Source organism: Sorex araneus, chromosome 10 (genome assembly GCF_027595985.1).
Source record: "Sorex araneus isolate mSorAra2 chromosome 10, mSorAra2.pri, whole genome shotgun sequence".
NCBI lineage: Eukaryota > Metazoa > Chordata > Mammalia > Eulipotyphla > Soricidae > Sorex > Sorex araneus.
The window spans coordinates 45,791,819-45,811,761 of NC_073311.1; the positions used below are offsets into that span (position 1 = coordinate 45,791,819).

General features: G+C 57.3%; 1 protein-coding gene across 2 annotated transcripts in view; it reads left to right on the top strand.

Moving 5' to 3' along the window:
• The first annotated feature begins 1,420 nt into the window (after positions 1 to 1,420).
• Positions 1,421 to 19,943, top strand: part of CHST11 (carbohydrate sulfotransferase 11) — a 198,019-nt gene continuing 179,496 nt past the window's right edge. The window contains exon 1 of one of the 2 annotated variants that reach the window (XM_055118387.1): positions 1,421 to 2,113. In XM_055118387.1, the coding sequence (XP_054974362.1) occupies positions 1,996 to 2,113 (118 nt within the window). In that variant the 5' untranslated portion in view covers positions 1,421 to 1,995. The remainder of the gene's footprint in view (positions 2,114 to 19,943) is intronic. The other variant, XM_055118388.1, reaches the window with a different exon arrangement.

The window sequence follows — 19,943 nt, forward strand, 5'->3', positions numbered from 1 at the left end:
TTGTCTTCTGCAATCAAAGGGGAGAGCCTTCGAAGCTGCTGAAGGAAAACCTGGGGGGAGGGGGCTCAGAGGAAGAGGTCGTTTTGGCTGCACATCTTCCTTGTCTACAAGTTGTGTCCCTGATGTACTGTGGCCAGGAGGAGAAGGCCCACTACATTCAGATTCAGTAAGTATTTATCAAACACCTATTCTCTGCAGGCATTGAGGGGCACAGTATTGTCTCGCATGCTCAGTGGAGTCCATAATAGTGAAGATCTGAGAATAGGGCACAAAAGTTAGATGTCTTCACAATGATACTGTTACCAGGTATCTCTTAATGGCTGGAATGAAAACCCTTCTTTAACTTTAAAAAAGACAAGGGAAATGGGTAAGGCGTAGAAAAAGATACTTCACTGCCGGCAGACAAAGAGAAAAAGGAGGTAGAGTAAGTGAACTGTAGCAACTGCTTTTTTTCCAGTCAGCTGGGGTAGGTAGCCGGTGCTGGGGCGCTGCTGGCGCACGTCCACTTTATTGATTGCTAAACAGCGAAAAGCGTGGCAGTGGAAAATTTCAATCACTCCGTGCAATACAGGAGAGCAACGCCATCTTTCCAGTTACCTGCCAGGGCCACTGTTTTTCTCTTCCATCCAGGAGCCGGACTTGGAGGCCAGCTGGGCACCTTCATGTCCTTCCCTTCCCTCTGCTAGGCCGGGGGCCACTTAGCAGGGCTCTGCCCTTTGGGAAACCAGAGCTTTCAAAGCCACTCAATCCTTTTGCCTGGTGCACAGGTGTGTGTGTGTGTGGGGGGCGCGTGTATGTGTGTGTGCATGCGTGTATGTGTGTGTGTGTGTGTGTGTGTGTGTGTGTGTGTGTGTGGTGGGTCAGAGATCCTGCATAAATCCCGAGAAAGCTCCGCAGTCCCCGATTCCCCCGAGGGCTGTGCAGTTTCCCTAACCTTGACCTAAAGTCGGCCCCTAGCACACTCCGCTTTGCTTTCCAGCCCTCCCCCCAAACGTGGCTCAAACTGTGCTGTCCTTTGGAAGGAAAAACAAAACAAAAATCAACCCCCTACTCCCCAAGCAGCCGGGCATCAGGACAAGGGGCCCCGGTCCCTGGAAGGCGTGGGGACCACTTCCCGGCCCCTCCGACGCCCCCCTCCCCCCTCTCCCCCAGCCCCGGGGATCCCGAGTCTCCATCCTCGCCCCGTCGCCGCTGCGCTCCGGGCGGGCGGGCGGGCGGCGGGAGTGGGTGGCAGCGCCGAGGCGGCGTGTGCTGCGTCTTTTTTTCCTCCGGGTTTTGTCATGGAAACGCTGACAGCAGCTCCAGACGGCGGCGGCGGCGGGCCGGGCCGTGCTGAGGGCTTTTGGGACCCTGCGGGAGCGCGCCGCGCACTCCCCGGGAAACAGCTGGACGCGACCACGTCCCGGGGAGGGGCGGGAGGAGGCGACGCTCCGCCCCGCGCCCGCCCCGCGCCCGGGGGCCGCGAGTTGCATTCGCTGAAAAGCCAGCCCCGGCATCCGGAGCTCGCCCGAGCGCGATGAAGTAGCCTCCGGAGAGCGGGGAAGGGGGGCCCGTCCGACGCCCACAGCGACCCGCGCGCCGCGGCTCCATCCCGCGCCCGGGCGCCGCGAGGAGGAGGAGGAGGAGGAGGAGGAGGAGGAGGAGGAAGAGGAGGAGGAGGAGGAGGAGGAGGAGGCGGCGGCGGCGGCGAGGCCAGGAGGAGCCGGAGCGCGCAGCCGGCGGCTCCACGCAGCAGCGGCGGCAGCAGCAGCAGCAGCAGCAGCAGCAGCAGCAGCAGCGGCAGCGGCAGATCGCCCTTGCACGGCCACTCCGCTCCCTTTGCACACCCCTGCCGGGGCTGCGGGGGGACGCCCAGAACAGCCCGATCCTTTGCCCCGACCCCCCCAGTCCACCTCCGCCCAGCCTTTGCCCGGCGCTTGCCGGGGGGTCCCAGCTCCTGCGCCCCGGGCGCGCCACCCGGACACCCCGGTCCCCGCAGCCAGCCAGGACAAAGCCATGAAGCCGGCGCTGCTGGAAGTGATGAGGATGAACAGAATTTGCCGGATGGTGCTGGCCACTTGCTTGGGATCCTTTATCCTGGTCATCTTCTATTTCCAAAGTATGTTGCACCCAGGTAGGGGGCGCGTTAGCGTGGTTTTGTTGGATATTGCCTTCCCTCTCGCGCTCTCGCTCCGGGCTTCTTGCCGCTTCCAACCTCTACCTCTGCCTCCCTCCCGGGGCCACCTCGGGGCGCCCGGCGGCTCGGACACCGAGTCTGGATGGGGATGAGGAGGGACATGGCGGGGTGGGTAGGGGGCAGCTCCGTGGCCTCCCGCCTGCAGTCTGGAGGATGGGACCAGGAGGCGCCTTAGTTATTTTTTTTTTTATTTCTCTCCCCCCCCTCCCTTCTTCTCATGTCTTTGTGTCTCTTCTTGTCTGTCTTGGAGGTAGCAGGGGAAAGGTAGAGGTGGTGGGGAGCGCTTGGGGTAGGCTTTCCGGGGGGCTCGGGGGGAAGAGAACGAAAACTCCCTCCTGGCCCACGCCGGGACCTGAGGATGTAAGAGGCGCGGGGGAGCCGGGGTGCGCTGCCCCTGCCTGGCCGGGGCACCCGAGGGGTCCACACCCCGGCGGCGCCGGGAGCCCCTGTGTTCCCACGTGGTGGCGACTCTCCGCGGCGCGCAGAAGCAGGTGGGGGTCGGGGAGCGGGGTGCTGGCGGGCGGCCGGGCTGGGGCTGGGACCTGGGCCGGCTCCGTCCCCCCCGCCCCACGGGGTCGGGATCCGCAGTGACCTTGCGGCTGGTGCCTCGGGGCCTGCTCCTTCCCCTCGCCCCTGCCCGGGGCCCGGCGCCCCGGGGAGCCCGGGAGACCCCGAGACGCGCCTTGGCCAACGCAGTTTGGGAGGAAACTTCTTCGGCCGCCGGTGTCCGGACCGTTGCACCCTCACCCCGTTGCTCCTAGACCCCCAGTGCCCCCCAGGGCGCTGCAGGAACCCTCGGGCCCCTCGTGGGTGGGTGGCTCGGACGATAGTTTCACACCTGAAACCCAGGACGGGGCGGGGGCAGAGCTGAGCCCCGACCCTGCCCGGGGGCGCCGCGGAAAGTTTGGGACTTGGGGGAGAGAGGGAAGGAGGGAGGGGCGCCCGCCCGGGGACTCTCCGCAGCGCCTGAAGCCAACAGGTAGAACCTTCCCGGCCCAGCCGGGCTCCCCTCCCAGGGCGGGGGGGCTGCCCCTCCACCTCCCGCACCCCCATCTCAAGCACTTCCACCTCCCTCCACCCTGGCTCGGAAATTCATTATTTTTTACGCCTCCAAGTCTCCATTCACAGCAGTCTCAGCAATCACTTGCTTTTTAAATGGCAAGAAGGGAGGTGGAAGCACTCCCTCCAGGGAAGTGAGGTTGCTTTTTTCTTTTCTTCCCGCTTTCACCTCCCTCCCACCTTCTCGCAGTGGCGATCTAACCTGGGAGGAGGAGCCCCCAGGGCTCCCCCTGGCTGCTTGCTGCTTTTTGAGGGGGCTGAACACTGTTCTTTGCTTCCAAGGGGACATGAGGGCCCCATCTGTCCCCGAGCGCGCGCGGCCTGGGGCAGCCGAGACGGCAGCTGTGCCCGCCCTGGGGATGGGTCTGACCCCCCTGGTGTCCAGCCTCAGGACACCAGGCTGCCAGCCCTGTAAAAGATGCTTTTGTTGGCAGTTGGGTATTTTTAGTTTCATGTCAGCAAATGCAGCGCCGTTTGTCTCCTCACCCAAACCGGTGGTTGGGAAACTTCTAAGGGAATTTAAAAATGGCCCCAGCTGGCACCAGGGCAGCAAGGCGGAGCGGGAGGAGACAGTGGCCACCTCAGAGGCCTGGCCAGACTGCCCCAGAGGGTGGGCAGGACACGGGGCTCATCCAGTTGCAACCAAGTGCCGAGTGATTCATTCCTACCTCGGACGTATGTTGAAGCCACGGAAAGTTTTGCCTGCATGGAGCATGCCAGGTAACTGCTCGGCAGAAGTGTCTGCGTGCCACCCAGCCCAGCCTGGCTCCCCCCCCCCACCCCCGTCCTGTTAGTTGTCCAGTAAGGAACTGCCTTGACTGCGCCCATGCCCACCACCACCCGTGGTTTTCACGACTCAAACCTTTGCTTTTCCGTTGTGAGCGTGAGCAAGCCGTTTCTAGCCAGAGCTGTCAGGAAGAAGGCATTTGGCTCCCTGTGCCGGCAGTGGTGAGAATAAAGTGTTATCCCCTTATTTCATTCCAGCCTGTGGGGAAGCAGGATCAGATGGCCCGCCGTGCCTGGCTTTACTCCCCGCCTTCCTTCCCTTTCTGCCCGAGAAGAACCACTTCTTACTGAGTATTACCATCTTTATCATCTCCTCTCACCCCCCAGTTCACAGCCAAGGAAACTCTTAATGCCTTCTATCAAATATATGTTTGTTTTTGTTTTGTTCCACCCGCACGGCAGAGCCTGGCAGGCTCCCTGTGGCATATTCGATATGCCAAAGACAGTAACAACAAGTTTCACAATGGAGACGTTACTGGTGCCTGCTTGAGCAAATCGATGAACAACGGGAGGACAGTGCTACAGTGCTTTGTTTTGGGGTCTCTCCCACGGGTGCTCGGGGCTGATCCCCCCGTCCTTGCCCACAAAAGGGTTTGGGGTCTCAGAGCTGATCCTTTTGCCCGACGGGACCGTATTTCTCTCTCTCCAGATCACCCTCTGGGAGAGGCAGAAGGGACGCCACAAAATTGTGTTGCTAAGAATTTGGAGGCCCGTGGCAGGAGTTGCGGAGAACTCCTGGGTCTGCAACAGACAAACAGTCATCACCTAGGTGGCGGGTTCGTGGCTCAGGAAGGCCGGACAGTACCTGGAGTGTGTGAGGGGAAAGATGCAAGGGGACAGCTGACAGGGGGCTGACCGTTCAGTCTCTCTCTGATTGAAATCTGAAGTCCATTTGTTTTTTTTTTTTTGCTTGGGGGCCACACCCAGCAGTATTCAGTATTCCCTGGCTCTGTGCTCAGGAACCATTCCTGGCTTGGCATGGAGTTCTGGGAATTGAACCTGAGTCTGCTGCATTCGAGGCAGGAGCCCTGCCTGGTGTCCTATCTCTCCAGCCCTCTGGAGCCCATTCCTTGGGTACTTTTCTATGAAGGCACGTGTGGTTCCTAAGCAGACCCCTGAGTGAGTTCTGGTGGCCGGTGGGTCCTATAAACATGGACCTTGTTTGTGAGGCCGTTTCTTTCCTTCCTTCCTTCCTTCCTTCCTTCCTTCCTTCCTTCCTTCCTTCCTTCCTTCCTTCCTTCCTTCCTTCCTTCCTTCCTTCCTTCCTTCCTTCCTTCCTTCCTTCCTTCCTTCCTTCCGGGCTTGAGTGGGGTGGGGTTGGGCAGTGTTCAGATGTGACTCCTGGCTCTGCACTCAGGAATCACTCCTGGTGGGGCTCAGGGGACCATGTGGGATGCGGATGTTGGGACCTGGGTCAGCTGTCCTCTCTCTCCAGTCCCCGAGGCCATTTTCTTTAGATCCCCATGCATAGTATTTGCTTAGGAGGACTAGTATTTGCTGAGGGTCTCTTGGCGGGCGGGGAGCAGGTTGGAGGTGCCTTGTAACCCGAGCGTCCTGCACGGGGCCTCCGAGATCAATAGGTTGTTTGCTAGACCAGTGCTGGAAAGTGGCTCTCAAAGACCCGTTTCCCCAGTTTTCTGGACGGTTGCAACATAACTCCCCAAGAACACTGCTGATCAGTAAGCAATAAGCCGGCTTCTGCCCACTGGGAGCACTTCCCTTTTCTTTACCCCCCCTCCCCTACGGCCTTGGTGCTGAGGCTCGAACCCAGGGCCTTTCCACACAAGGCGTGGACTCTGCCACTGAACAGCCTCCCTGGCTCTACTTCCTCTTTCTTTCTTTATTTTTTTCTTTCTTGCAACCCCCCAGTGGAAGCTCTCTCTGCCCTGGGAACTGGTGGCTCGCTGGGTTCCCTTATGTTTCTGTCTGATCTGTAAGTGTGGTGCGGGGGATGGAACCCAGGGCCACTGACATGTGTCGTCCTCGACAAGGGACCGCTCCTGCTTTGGTCTCTGTGACCCCCCTGGAATGGGGATCTGGTTTAAGTTCCTCCCGCAGCAGAGAGGAGCCCCAATTCCCCAGGGCCTGGATGTGCTGACAAAGTATGGGAGAGGGGTGTGTGTGCGTGTGTGTGTGTGTGTGTGTGTGTGTGTGTGTGTTCGTGTGCACGCGCTTGCGTGAGCACGCCTGCCTGTTTGGTGTTCTGGAGACTGGCGAAGCTTTTAGCCCCTGCCCTGAAGATCCCTGCAGCCCTCTGTGGGTGGGTGGCACGGGCGGCTCTGCTCGAGGAAGCGTCTGGCACGCAGCTCTGAGGGGGCTGTGTGTGTGTAGCTGGCAAGCCCCAGCTCGCTGGTACCCTGCGTGGTACACAAGCCCCGAAGACAGCACCTTTGAGCCTTCTTTTTTTTTTCTCTTTTCTCAGTCGATTTTCAGACCCCCACACCTGACAGTAAGCTCAGGGCTTACTCCTGGCTTAGTGCTCAGGGAACCCTGTGAAGTATTAAATTGGATATATAGGAATTGAATCAGGACCGACCACTTGCAAGGCAAACACCCTAACCCCTACACTACCCGGCCATGCCGCTTTTAGGGGCTGGGGGTGGTGGGGGAGTGGGAATGGTGTCGAGCCTGCTGCTGCTCAGGGGTTACTCCCAGGTCAGTGCTCAGAGATTGCCCCTGGTGGTGGTAGGGGGACCTTGCAGGGCCAGGGATGGGACCAGGCTTCCTGCCTGCAAAGCTGGTGCTAAGCCCACTGAACTCTCTTGCCTGCCCTGAGCCCAGAGTGACGTCTGTGTCCCTCCGGCATGACGTGTCTGTCACTCCCGGCCTGATGCCTGTGTCACTCCCAGAGGAGAATGCCAGCTTCTGGGAGAGAAGGGCGGGGAGCAGAGACCGGTTCCCACTGTTTCTCTCTCTCTCTCCCTCGCTCCTTCTTCCTCTTGTGATGCGTTTGCCTTCCCAGCTGCCTGCGGCCTCTCTGCCTGGGCTGAATGATGTATTGGAAGCTCCAGTCCTTTATTTAAAGATTTCTGGCCTCGCCGCTTTGTCGTTTCGCTTGATTAGTTTGACTGGAAACACTTTGGTATCATAATTTCCCTCTAATTATAAACACGCTCTGTGCTCGCTTTCGAAAATTTAGGAAGTCGCGGAGAGAAACCGTCCCTCGTTCCCCCACCGACTGGGAATTCCCTCTCCTCGATAGCTGGGAATATGCAAGTTGTTGTGATCACACATCTCGGTTGTCCCATTGGGTTCTCTCCACCTTTTCAACAAAGCCATCGTGACGGGGGGCTAGTTATTAAGTTTTAGAAGCAGGAAACCTGACCACAGCCTTTTACTTTGTTTGACTAATGGGCCAAAGTGTCCTTTCTTCTGCCTCATCCCTGAGCACGTGTCAGGGGCTCAGGTGGTGCTTTTTTTTTTTTTCTCTTTTCTCTTTCTTTGCTGCATACATTTCATTGTAAAGGAAAGAACTTTTCCTGCAGACACAAAATGAGCTTTGAGTCAGACCAGTTACCCGAGGGGTATTCTTCTGTCTTCCTCTGTCTGCGGCTGCCTCGGCAGGGCCTGTCAGGACCCCGGGGAAGCTCTGATGAGACGGAGCCCACCCAGGGTCTACCCTGGTCATTGCTTTTTTATTTTTTCTTTTTGGGTCACACCCAGCAATGCACAGGGGTTACTCCTGGATCATGCACTCAGGAATTACTCCTGGTGGTGCTCGGGGGACCCTATGGGATGCTGGGATTCGAACCCGAGTTGGCCGCGTGCAAAACAAACGCCCTACCCGCTGTGCTATCGCTCCAGCCCCCTGGTCATTGCTTTTTTCCCCTCCATCGGGCACTTTTCCTGGCTGCCTTCTCCAGAGGCCCAGATGCCTGGGCAGGGCCATTGCCGTTGAGAATGTTCACCGGTGGAGTGCCAGGGATTACGCCCCGTCTGATCTGGGACTTTCCATGAGGGACGGTGTGTGTGTGTGGGGGGGGAGGGGGTGAGGGGGTGAGACAGCCCCACCCTCCAGGCCACGGCTGTTTATATTTATCTGGTTGCTTCTAACCGCTATCAGCGCAGCCTGGCCCCAACAGGAAGTCAAAGGTTTACAAGTTAAGCCTTCACCCTTTCCTTTCTGGGTTTTTCGTGGTAGTTTTCTTTACATTAAAATTCTTCTTGAATTTTAGAATTTTTGGACATCTCATACTCTAACCACTGATAGGCCAGAAGTAGCACACCTCGTCGGATGGGGTGTAAAGTAGAAGGCAACCCTTCATCAAGACAACACTAACACACAAGGCTTAACCTGTAATGACATGTTCGTAATCACTTCCACAAGGGCTTAATGGCTCCAGGGTGAGCTGTAATAATCTTTACATACTTTCTTTTAAAAGAAATCTTTTTTGGATCATTTTTAGCGAATTAATCATAGCAAGCAAGGCAAAGTGAATCATTTAGGGTCTGCTGTTGGGGCAGGCGTGGGTGGTGGTTGGGAAAATTGGAAATAATGGTTGAAGATGTAATGCTAGTGGGATTGGTGTTGGAATACTGAGTGTAACAAATCATGGTGAACAACTTTATACAAATAAAATAAAATTGGAAAAGAAATTTTTTTTTTTTTGAACTCCACAGTGTACCAACTGTTCTTAGTAGGGTTTGACCCAGACAATATTCCAGCACCTCGCCCTCCACCCAGGGGTCCGTTTCCCTCCACTATTGTCCCAGTGTCCCGTGCCCCACCCCGCCCGCTGTGGCAACTTCCTGCTGAAGACCAGTTCTCAGTTTCGGTTGCCTCTGTGCACGCGTTACTCCCCTATGCTGTTCCTTCCTATCCCGCACACGAGGGAGGTCATTCTCCGACATCACTCAGTAGGGCACACCCCCGTGCCATCCACGTGATAGACAGCAGGGGGGTGATCGCAGGTTTCATGATTGCATTTTATCTCCCCCTTACATCCAAGTAGTATTCCTTTTTTTAAAAAAAAATTATTGAATCACCGTGAGATAATTACAAGCGTTCATGTTTGGGTTACAATCACATCATGATCAAACACCCATCCCTCCACCAGTGACATTCCCCACCACCAATATCCCGGGTATACCCCCCTTTCCCACCCTCCCCCTGCCTCCATGGCAGACAATATTCCCCATACTCTCTCTCTCTCCTTTTGGGCATTGTAGCTTGCAGCACAGACACTGAGAGGTCATCATGCTTGGCCCATTATCTCCAAGTCGTGTTCCTTTGTCCATGGGTTCCAGAATGTCTCTATCCTGTCATCTGATCTTGGACACTGTGTGGTTCCCAGAATGTGGCTATCGTGGGTAGTGCTGCAGTGGACAAAGGAGCGAGTGCAGATTTCTTTCCTAAATTGAGTGTTTGGAGCCTTGCGGGTTGATGCCCGGAAGTGGGATTTCTGGGTCTGGTGGAACTCAGTCGCCAGTTTCTGCAGAAGTGTCCATATTGTTTTCCCAAAAGGTTGGGCCAGTCACTGTCCCACCAGCGGTGGCTGAGGGTCCCCTTTCCCCACATCCGTGCCCCCCTCCCTTAGAGCTCCTGGAAGGACAAGCCCTGAGTGATCGGTGATCCCAGGGGAGACCATCCTCTTGGGGCCCCTGTCCGAGGGCCATTGCGGGGGTTGGGGGGTGCAGATTCGGAGGCCAATCAGCTCTCCCTGCTTCCTCGCTTGCTTTCTCTTTGGAGGTCCCCATCGTGCATTCCGGGCCTGCTGGTTTGTCTCAGACGAAGGGGAAGCAGTGCTTCCTCTCGAAATCCTCAGCTCATCTGGTCTGAGCAGCTGATAAAAAATCCCCGGCACTCGTCATGTGAGGCATCCGAGATGAAACGTGATTGATCCCGATCCCGATCGATCACGGGTCTTATGCAGCGCAGCGGGGCGTGCGCTGGCACGGTCTCCCTTGGCTCTCCCTGCCCGCGTCTGCCCTGGGCGGCCAGCGTGTGATTCTGGCCCCGCGGAGTGGCCCCCCCGCCCCCCTCTCGCTGGGGAGCCAGACCGGGAGCAGACGCAGAAGGGCGGAGGGAGGGAAGCTGGTGGAGGGAGGATGCGGTGGGACCAGGCTGCTCCTTGGGATGTCACTCGGGCTGCCGCAACGTGCAGGTGGGGACGGTGCTGGCCGTGGCCTCGCTGCCCGGACACCCTGGGCTAGGGCGGAAGGTGCCGGCAGCTGAGTGTTGGCGCAGGTCTGGGGGCAGCCTGGGGCTCTGAGGTTGGGGGCGCAGGGGGAGAAGGTAGTAGGCACTTTGGCCTTGACTGGGGGGTGGGGGACAAAGAGGACTTCCCGGAGGGGGAGGGCCTAGAGCTGGGCTGGCAGCACATAAAGTCTCTTCCTTCCGTGTGTGTTTATCTCCGGGCGGCCCTGGTGCTCTTCAGTAAAGTGATGAGTCCCTAGATACCTTTTCCCTTCCACCAGCCCCCCACACTAGTCCGCTCTTGTTGTGATGTGTGTGCATTGTGTGTGTGCATTGCGTGTGTGTGCATGTGTGCATACATGTGTGCATATGCGCGCATGCGTGCATACATGTGTGCAAGTGTTTATGTGTGCATACATGTGCGTGCATGCGTGCATACATGCGTGCAAACATGTGTGTGCACGTGTGCACATGTGTGTGTGTGCATACATGTGTGCATGTGTGTGCATGTGTGTATACATGTATGCATGTGTTTACGTGTGCATATGCGTGCATGCGTGCATGCATATGTGCATGTGTGCGCATGTGTGCATACATGTATGCATGTGTGTGTGAATACGTGTGTGTGTGCATACACCGCCAGGGCTGGAGCCTATGGTCTCATACATGTGGTGCCTGGAACCTATGGTCTCATACATGTGGTGCCTGGAACCTATGGTCTCATACATGTGGTGCTTACACTGTACCATGCAGACTGACCCCTGGGCCTTACCTGTACCTTTATTTCCCCCCCCTTTTGTGTTTGGCCCCTCCCTGACAGTACTCATGGGTTACTCCTGATATGATGTTTGGGTTATTCCGACAGCAGTGCTTGGGAGAATTTGCAGTGACAGGGATCAAAGTGTGTGTGTGTTGGGGGGTGGGGGAGGCATCCCCATGCGAAGCTTGTGCTCTTGTCCTTTGAACCCACTCTCTTGCCCAAATCTTTTATTTTCTGGTGCTGGGGTCGGGATAGCTGGGGTGCTGGGGATTTGACTTTGTGGTTGGCTCTATGCCTTGCCTGGGGGAGGAGTCGTTTCTGCAGCCCCCCCTCATTTGGGAGTGGAAGGGCTCGTCCTAATCTGGGGAACCCCCAGTTCTGACCTGCTGGCTTCTGAGAGCCTCAGTTTCCCTGACGTTGATGTATCTAGGGAATCTGGCAACACTGGAACTCAGGACAGCATCCTGAGTTTGTGGCCCTGGAAGGGGGCGCTGTCTGTGACCGTGGGGGCGGGCCTGCAGTCACTGCCTCCGGGCCAGGCACTCGCTCTCTCTGTCTCTCTGTCTCTGTCTCTCTGTCTCTGTCTCTCTGTCTCTGTCTCCATCTCTGTCTCTCTGTCTCTGTCTCTGTCTCTCTGTCTCTATCTCTGTCTCTGTTTCTGTCTGTCTCTCTCACTCTCTCCATCTCTGTCTCTGTTTCTGTCTGTCTCTCTCCTTCTTGCTCTCTTTACTTTGGGGAAGTAGGTTTTTCTTTGGTTTTTGCTTTGGAGCCACACCCGGTAGCACCCAGGACTTACTCCTGCCTCTGTGCTCAGGGATCACTCCTGGTGGGCTCAGGGGACCCTATATTGTACCAGAGATTGAATCCATGTCAGTCTTGAGCAAGGCAAGCGCCCGACCCACTGTTCTATCTCTGGGGTGTGTGGCGGGGGGCGCCATCCCTGACCTCCATAGGGTGAATTAAAAATACCCGGGGCCCCTGCAGTGCCGAGGGCCCGGCGTGGCTGTGAGCCCCCTTCTCTGCCTCCTGCTTCTGCAGCCAGCGCCTCTCTGATGCATGGTAAGGCCCTTAGGTGGGCGGCAGTTACTTAGGGCTGGTGGGAGCCGAGCCTTAAGCGGTGGACGCGGGGGTTCCTGGTGGGTGGCTGGGGAAGGGGGCACCGGTCACGCAGGAGCTTCCAGTTTCCTTCTCGGGCCTGACGTGTCCGGCTTTGCTGCCTCCTGCCTCTGGCCCCTTCCAGAAGGGTCTGGGGCGGGCTTGTTTACTTGCTCTTCTTCCCCTTTTGACTCTGCGAGTCAGCGGGGCGTGGATTCTGCCCTGAGCTTGACTGGAAGTGACGCTTGGTTCTCGCAACGAGCCTGGTTCTTGGCCACCCCAGGCCTCCTTCCTGGGGGAACCAAGTCAGGGGTCAGGGGTCAGGGTGGGGATTGTCGAGCGGTAAGAGAGGGCAGGGAGTCCCCTTGGAAACCGCACGGGGCAGCTTGAGGTTGAAGCCGGTTGTTGTGTCTCAGCTCGCTGCAGGGCTTCCTGTCATCATCTCTGAAGAGACACAATTGGTAGGGACCCACCTGACACCGCCCTCCCCCGCCCCCGTGGTCCCCAGCACCCCTGGGAATGAGCAACTCTGCATTGCAGGGCCTGGTGGGGATTGTCTTGCCAGGTGTGGCCACAAGGTCACCCGAGCACTTGCTCGGGAATCCCTCTCCTAGCAGAAAAAAAATAAATTTATAACCCCTAATCCAGGGGATGGTCCCAGAACTGCTGAACCCTACAACAAATACCTGATTCTTTGGACCAGAGACAGGAAATACTCTCATTTTTTTGGGGGGGTCACACCCGGCGATGCAGAGGTTACTCCTGGCTCTGCACTCAGGAATTACCCCTGGCAGTGTTCAGGGGACCATATGGGATGCTGGGAGTCGAACCCGGGTCGGCCACGTGCAAAGCAAACGCCCTACCCGCTGTGCTATCGCTCCAGCTCCCAAGACAGGAAGTACTTTCTTTGGGGGGGTCACGCCTGGTGGTGGTCAGGGCTTCCTCCTGCCTCTGCACTCAGGGATCACTCCTGGTGGGCTCGGGGGACCGTGTGGGGTGCTGGGATGGAACCCGGGTTCCATCCACGTGCAAGGCAAGGCCTCCAAGATAGAGACAGGATATTCCGATGGCAGCGCCTGCACCCCCCAGGGAAAGCTGGTGTTTGGGTCCTGCCGGGAGGTGGCTGCAGACAGTCCTGTCTCCCTCCCCACCCTAGCCCCCCAGCTCCGGGCTGTTTGGTCCATCTTGAGTGGCTGCTTCCCCCCCTCCCTGCCCAGATCCCAGTACATCTACACGCTGCATATGTGCGGTGGGTCCCCGTGTTCTTAGCAGCTGACCCAGAGCCCGACCCAAGCCGAACACCCAGGAGAGGGAAATTTCCCTTTTTGGGCTGGAGCAACGATCCAGCAGGGAGGGCACTTGCCTTGCACGGGGTCGACCTGGGTTCCATCCCTGGCACCCCACATGGCCGCCCGAGTCCCGGCAGGAGTGTGATCCCTGAGTGCAGAGCCAGGAGCGAGCCCCGAGCACCACCCCCGGGTGGGTGCCCGCCCCTCCCGCTCCCCCGAACAAGATGAAACGACGAAGCTGTCAGTTTCCGACAACCGTGACTGAGTCCTGCGCTTATCAGTGGGGTGACTCTGTGGCCTGACTCCTCAGCAGCCTTTTCTGCAGCCGGGGAGAGGAATGTTGTTTTGGGGGTGCGTGTGTGGGGAGCAGTATCTGCCAGCGTGCCCTCGGCACTGGGTTCTGGGGAACCTCTGTGTCGTGTTGTGAGGCCCGTCCTGGGGCAAGTGGGCACTATGGTCAGTTTGTGCACTCAGGGCCCCGCCTGTGTAAACGGGGGCGGGGGGCTGAGCTAGGCAGAGCGCAGTGGGTTATGCAGGGGACCCTCCGTGCCTCCCCTCCTCTGGGACAAGCAGTCTCTGTTTCTAGAATGTCTGCCGTTGGCTACGCAGGTAGGTGGGAGTGTCCCTCTCAGCTAGCCTCTGTGTGAATTTGTATTCGACGTTAAGTTCTTTGGAAGCTCTACTTTTTATCTTTTTGTTATTTGCTTTTTGGGTCACACCCGGCGGTGCTCAGGGGTTCCTCCTGGCTCTGCACTCAGGAATTACTCCTGGCGGTGCTTGGGGGGACCATTTGGGATGCCGGGGATCAAACCCAGGTTGGCTGCGTGCATTTACTTTTTATCTTATTAAAAAAATGATGTGTGTGTGTGTGTGTGTGTGTGTGTGTGTGTGTGTGTGAGTAGAGTGTGCTGGGGATCAAGTCCAGAGAGTCACAGATGCAAGCAAGTAAGTGCTTCACTCTTTTTAAATTTTTTTTTGAGATGGGTTGGGGGTAGGGGGTGGGCGTTTGGATCACACCTGGCAGTGCTCAGGGCTTACTCCTGGCTCAGTGCTGAGGGGTCACTCCAGGTGGACTCCGGGGGTCCATTCTGGGGTGCCGGGGATCGAACTGGGTTGGCCACATGTAAGGCAAGTGTCTTATCCCTGCACGAACTCTCTGCCCCCCTACCCCCCTGCCACGCTTCTCTTTGTAAATACAACTGACAGGCCAGTTGGTGTCTCTCCTTTGGGTGGGGCATGTCCCCTGGGCTCTGGAATCCCAGGTGTGAGCCTGAGTGCGATTGTCAGACCCAGGACAGTCAGTCGGGGGTGGGTCAGTCAAAGAACAGTATTAACCCACTGTTCCTTCTCGGTGCTGAATCAGGGTTTGGCTTTCGCTAATGCTGCCTCCTGCCTTCGGAGCTCAGGGAGAAAGATAAAGCCGTTGATAAGGTGTTTCAAGCTTATCAGTCGCTGGCTCGAGTGGGTCTCTTCAAAGCCTGGGCTGGGGTGGGGGGGGACACACAAAGGCCAACTCAGGCACAGAGCACCTGCGCCCTAGGAGCCGTTTGAAGCTTCAAAGAATCCCAGCAAGGAGACAAAACCGGGGCCCTGTGGGTCATGGTTGTGTTTCCTAGCAACTCCTCATAGTATCACGAGGCGCAGAGAGCACGGAACTCAGAGTTCAGGGCCAGATCCTGCTGTCGGCTGTACCCATTGGGCGCCGGGTACGGGACTCAGGGCCCTGCTGGAGGTACGGGCCGGACAGCGGGAGATCAAACAGAAATCATGTCTCCGGCCTGTCTTTCACCCGGGACATGCAACAGTCCGCAAACACTTGATGGTGTGTTGGTTCATTTTCTGGGGCCGGGGATCGAGCCTAGGGCCTGAGGCACGCGAGGCCTGTGGTGGCTGTTGAGTCACCTGCAGGCCAACAACTGCCCGTTTCAGATATGAAGTATGGTCTGGGGGTGGTGGGTCAAGCGACAGTGGACGCAGAGAGGGTTGGACGGCAGGGAGGGGAGGGGAGGCCAGGGCTCCGGAGACGGCAGGAGGTGGGGGTGTGGGAGGCAGTGCGGGACATGCTGTCGGCAGGGTGGACATGGGTCAGCTGTGGGGACAGTGATCTCAAGGCACGCGCCGTCATCCTCACCTTCAAGGTGTTCCAGAAGGCTCTGCAGCTCTGAAGTGGGGAGTTTGGGCTCGGGCCCCGGGGAGGGGGGAGGCTCAGGGACAGGCACTGGCCTTCTCCGTGGTGGGAAGCGGAGCCCTGTGTCTGGAATGAGAGTCTGTTCCCTGGGCCGGCGGCCGTTTTTTCCCAGCAGGCTTTGTCAAAACGAACCCCGGGGCCATTTGGAAATAGTTTCTGGTATTACCTTGTCCTGGGAGGTAAAGGAGATTATTCGTGAATGCCTCAAGTGCGGAGTGAGAAATAGTTTCACAGCCCTCCCGAACAGGGATTCCAAAGCTCCTGCCCCAATCCTCAGCCCTGGAGCTTGAGTTTCCGCAGTTCCTTTGCGAGGGGCGCTCCAAGCACCCCCCCTTACCCGGAGAACTGTGTCCGGCTGGAGGCGTGCTGCTGGCCGCTGCCCGGGGGTCAGGACTGTGTGAGGCCCCGGCCAGAGCGGCTGCAGATGGAGAGCAAAGGCCACCTCTGCCTCTGGGGAAGCAAGACCCAGGGGCCAGGCTTGGGGACTCTGTGAGTGACCCTCTGCTTAGTGAGTGACCCCTGACCTCACAGCGAACCGTTCACCACCAAAAGGTACTGCCCTTGGTCATTTTCCTGTCCGAAGCTGCTGGGCTGCGGGAGAGAGGAGGTTCCTTGGAAGCTCGGTGACCGGCAGCAAAGGCATTCCCGGTCTTCACCTTGGGCTCCGGGGGTTTCTGTGCGGTCAGAGCCCCTTCCCTTTCTCTGCCCGGGACAGCGTGGGGTGGGCGACTCAGAGCTCAGAGCAGCCCCCTCCCGAGGGGCTGGACACCTGTGACCCTGACCCTCCGTTCGTCCCTGCGAGAGAGCCGCACACCCGGAGAACTGACCCAGGAGCTCCGCAGAACGGCGGCAGGAAGTGGGAACAGTGTTATTGGAGCCGGGCCACGCTGTTTGTTTGCTGGAGGGCCACACCCCGCCAGGTTCTTGCCCTGTGCTCAGGGGTCAGGCCTGGTGATGGGAACCACGTGATGCTCAGGATCGAACCCAGGGCCTCCCGCATGCCTGACCCTCTGTAGCATGTCTCCGATCAGGGCTCACTCCTGGCAGGGCTTGGGGGACCAGATGGGGGTGCCAGGGATCGAACCCGGTTCAGCAGCATGCAAGGCAAGCACCTTCCTCGCTGTTCTCTCTCTGGCCCCGTTCTTTTTATTTTTTCATTCTTCAGGGGTGTCAGTGGCTTTGGCAAAGTGCAAGGTGCTGAGGATTTCCACTTGCAAATTGGCGAGGCTTTAGGGACTAGGAAAGGGGAAGGAGGCAGGAGCTGAGGCAGTGTTGATGTCCGTTCGGAAGGAGACACTGCAACTCCTTCAAGGCTTGACGGTCCTGTGCACTTCCCGTATCATTTTGCCTCTTAAAATTAGAAGCGCAGGTCGGAAGCCCCAAAGTGAAGGGCAATCTTTTAGTCACTCGTAATAAAATGGCTTTTGTTGGGAGCCAGTGAGCCAGTCCCACAAGAAGACAATTAAGGTGCTTAAGGAATCTGAGCAGGGTCCTGCGGCCTCTCTGCGGTGGGTGGGGCCGAGTCCTCCATCCCGGAGGCCGAGGCCGGTGGGTGGATCAGAACTTCTCTCCCGAGACCATGGGGAGAGAGCATTCTTTGGAGGCCTCCTCGGCAGTCTTTGTTTCCTGTGTCCATAAAAGCGAATTGAGATTTTAAAAATAAATACAGGTCTGCAAGGCAGCGCCTTCCTGCAAATGGGTTTCGAGTGACGCCAGGATGTTGCCATTGGAAAGTCACAGGGACATTCCTTCTATATTTGCGTAGGGATTTAACGAGCAGTGGGTTAGGCGTCCCGAGTTCTCAGCGTGTAAAAAAAAAAAAGCCCCTTTGCCGTCAGCCTCTTTGGTTTTTTTCTTAGAAAACGGGGTCCTGACAGGAAGAGGAGGTGTGGTTCAGTAGAAAGGGCCTTGGGTGGGGGTCAGGAAACGGAGGTTCTCGGTCCATTCCTAAGCAGAGTCCCTTTCAAAGTGCCCTGCCAGACGCGAGGGGGGGGGGCAGATAATGCCAGGCCAAGGGGGTGCAGCTCTGCCACCCAGCTGAGGGGCTCCAAGCCTCTCTGTTTGGTATTCTGGGGTTCTGAGTCAAGTGCAACTGGAAGGATACAGTTTCAAGGCTCAAGTCAGGGCCGTGGAGATAGTGCCGGAGGTAAGGCGCCTGTCTTGCACGTGACGACCTTGGTTCAAATCTCAGGACAGTCCACTTGTCCACAGGAGCGAGGAAGGAATAGCTCCTGAGCACTGCCAGTGTGGGCTCCAAACCAAACCACAACTGTCCCAACAACAACAACAACAACAGAAAATTCAGCTGCGGGGTGGGGGTGATGGGAGGGAATCTGGGGACACCGGTGCTGGGAAGTGTGCACTGGTGGAGGGCTGGGTGTTGGAGCACTGGATGACCGAAACCTAATCATGAACAGCTTTGTAAGGGTCTATCTCACAGCGATTCGATTGGAAAAAAAAAAAAAAGCAAAAAGGAAATGCAGGCTCACGCCATCCTCAGAACGGTTTCTCCCCCTTGGAGCAGCTCCTGTTTTGGACACACTTAGCGTCAGGGGTCAGTCCTAATGCAAGTGGCTCCTGGCCGCTGCTTGTCAGCAGGAAGGCAGAGGTCCCTGCACCCCGCCATTCATTCCGCCAACACTTATTGACCACGCAGCTGTTTATCCGGCTCCAGAGACGGATCCTAACAAGGCTGACTGAGCTCACGCGTTCAGGCTGCCTGAGACCGAGCAAGGGCCCAGCGGACCCCTAATTGCGGGCTGTCATGCTCCGAGAGGGTGGCAGTTGGTGGCTGGGGAGAAGGGAGCAATTAGCTGGGGGGCAGGTCAGGGAACTTCCCGGAGGGAGAGCACTGGAGCTGGACTCCGGTCATTCATTCATTCACTTCCTCACCGCGCTCAGAGCGAAGGCCAGCTGTGCGTGGCAGGACCCTGCCCGGCTGGGGACTCAGCAGGCCCTGGGTGATGTCTCTGGTCTCTGCTGGCTCTCTCTGCAGGAGGCTAATCAGGTGCAAGGTTGATGACACCCCCCTTCTGCGCCATCGCCCCGCACCCCTGCGCCCTGCCTGCCCCAAACAAGGCTACTCATGTCATCGTGGAAGTGTAATGTGGGCTTTTTTGTATTGTTGTCGGGGGGCCACCCCGGCGGTGCTCAGGGCTTGCTCCTGGCTCTGCAGTCAGGGTTCACTCCCGGTGGGCTCAGAGGACCGTAAGTGGAGCCGGCAATCCCACCCCCGCTCCCATCTCTCCAGCCCAACTTGGGCTTCTTTAGAGTGAGAGTTACAAAGGGGGACCCACTTCCAGCGTTTTTCAGTCCTCCGGGTGGGATTTCTAATTACTGCCAGTCTGTTCTCTGTACACACACACATGTATACACGCAAGGTGCAAGGTTGATGACACACACATACACACACACATACACACACGTACACAGGCACACACACACATACACACACGTACACATGCAGACACACACACAATTTGCTTTGCAAACATCAGACTAATTCATATGGATGTTATACAGATGTCAGTCCTTCTCTTTCATAGAAGATAGAAGTTTTGCTATTTTTGATTTTGGTTCTCAAGGCTTACCCCTGGCCCTTTGGAACCTCAGGGATCACTCAAGAGGTTCAGGGGCACATATGAGGTGCCTGAAATCAAACCCAGGTCAGCTGTCCTCTCTCTCTCTCTCTCTCTCTCTCTCTCTCTCTCTCTCTCTCTTTCTCTCTCTCTCTCTCTCATTCCAGCCTTCTTTTTGATAACATTTATGAAGAATTCCCCTTTCTAATAATTCCATAATATTTTTGTTGTTGTTGTTTAGGAATCCTTCCCTGAATTTCTTTCCTTGGGGCTGGGGTCAGAGCTTGAGACTGACAGGGCTTGGTCCACGTGAGGTGTGTGCACTGGTCCTGAGCTGGCGAGGTTCTCTCTCCTTCCAGCTCTTCTTTCTCGCAGGGGCCATTCTGGCTGGTACTTGGGGGATGGCGGACGGTTGGGGGGGTGGGGTGTGTATGGTGCCAAGGTTTCCACATGCAAGGCTTGTGCGCCAGCCCTTGGGCTATCTCCCCGGTCCCGCTTTGAAGTTTTCTTTGAAGTTGTCAGGCGGGGAATGCACAGCTTATAAACTTTGCAAGGCTTTTGATAAGTACGTCAAATGCTTTCTCAAACAGAGCATCTCCGTGTGGGCCGCGACCCGCGGCCAGGGGAAGGCCGGCCTCCCGATCACGGCCCCGAGTATTGGAGCTGTGGCCAGCTGCAGCCCCCAGCCTCGGCCTGCTGCTGCTCTCTGTTCGCTTTCGGTCCAGACCCGATTGCAGCCCTCTGCGGAATGTGTCCGCCTGGGCCTGACCCATCCCAGTGCCCAGTAAAACTAGTATCCGGGGGAGGGAGGCTCAAGCGTTCCAGTGAATGAGCTAAAGTGTCGGGGGGGTTTCAGGGCAGAGACTCCCGCTTCCG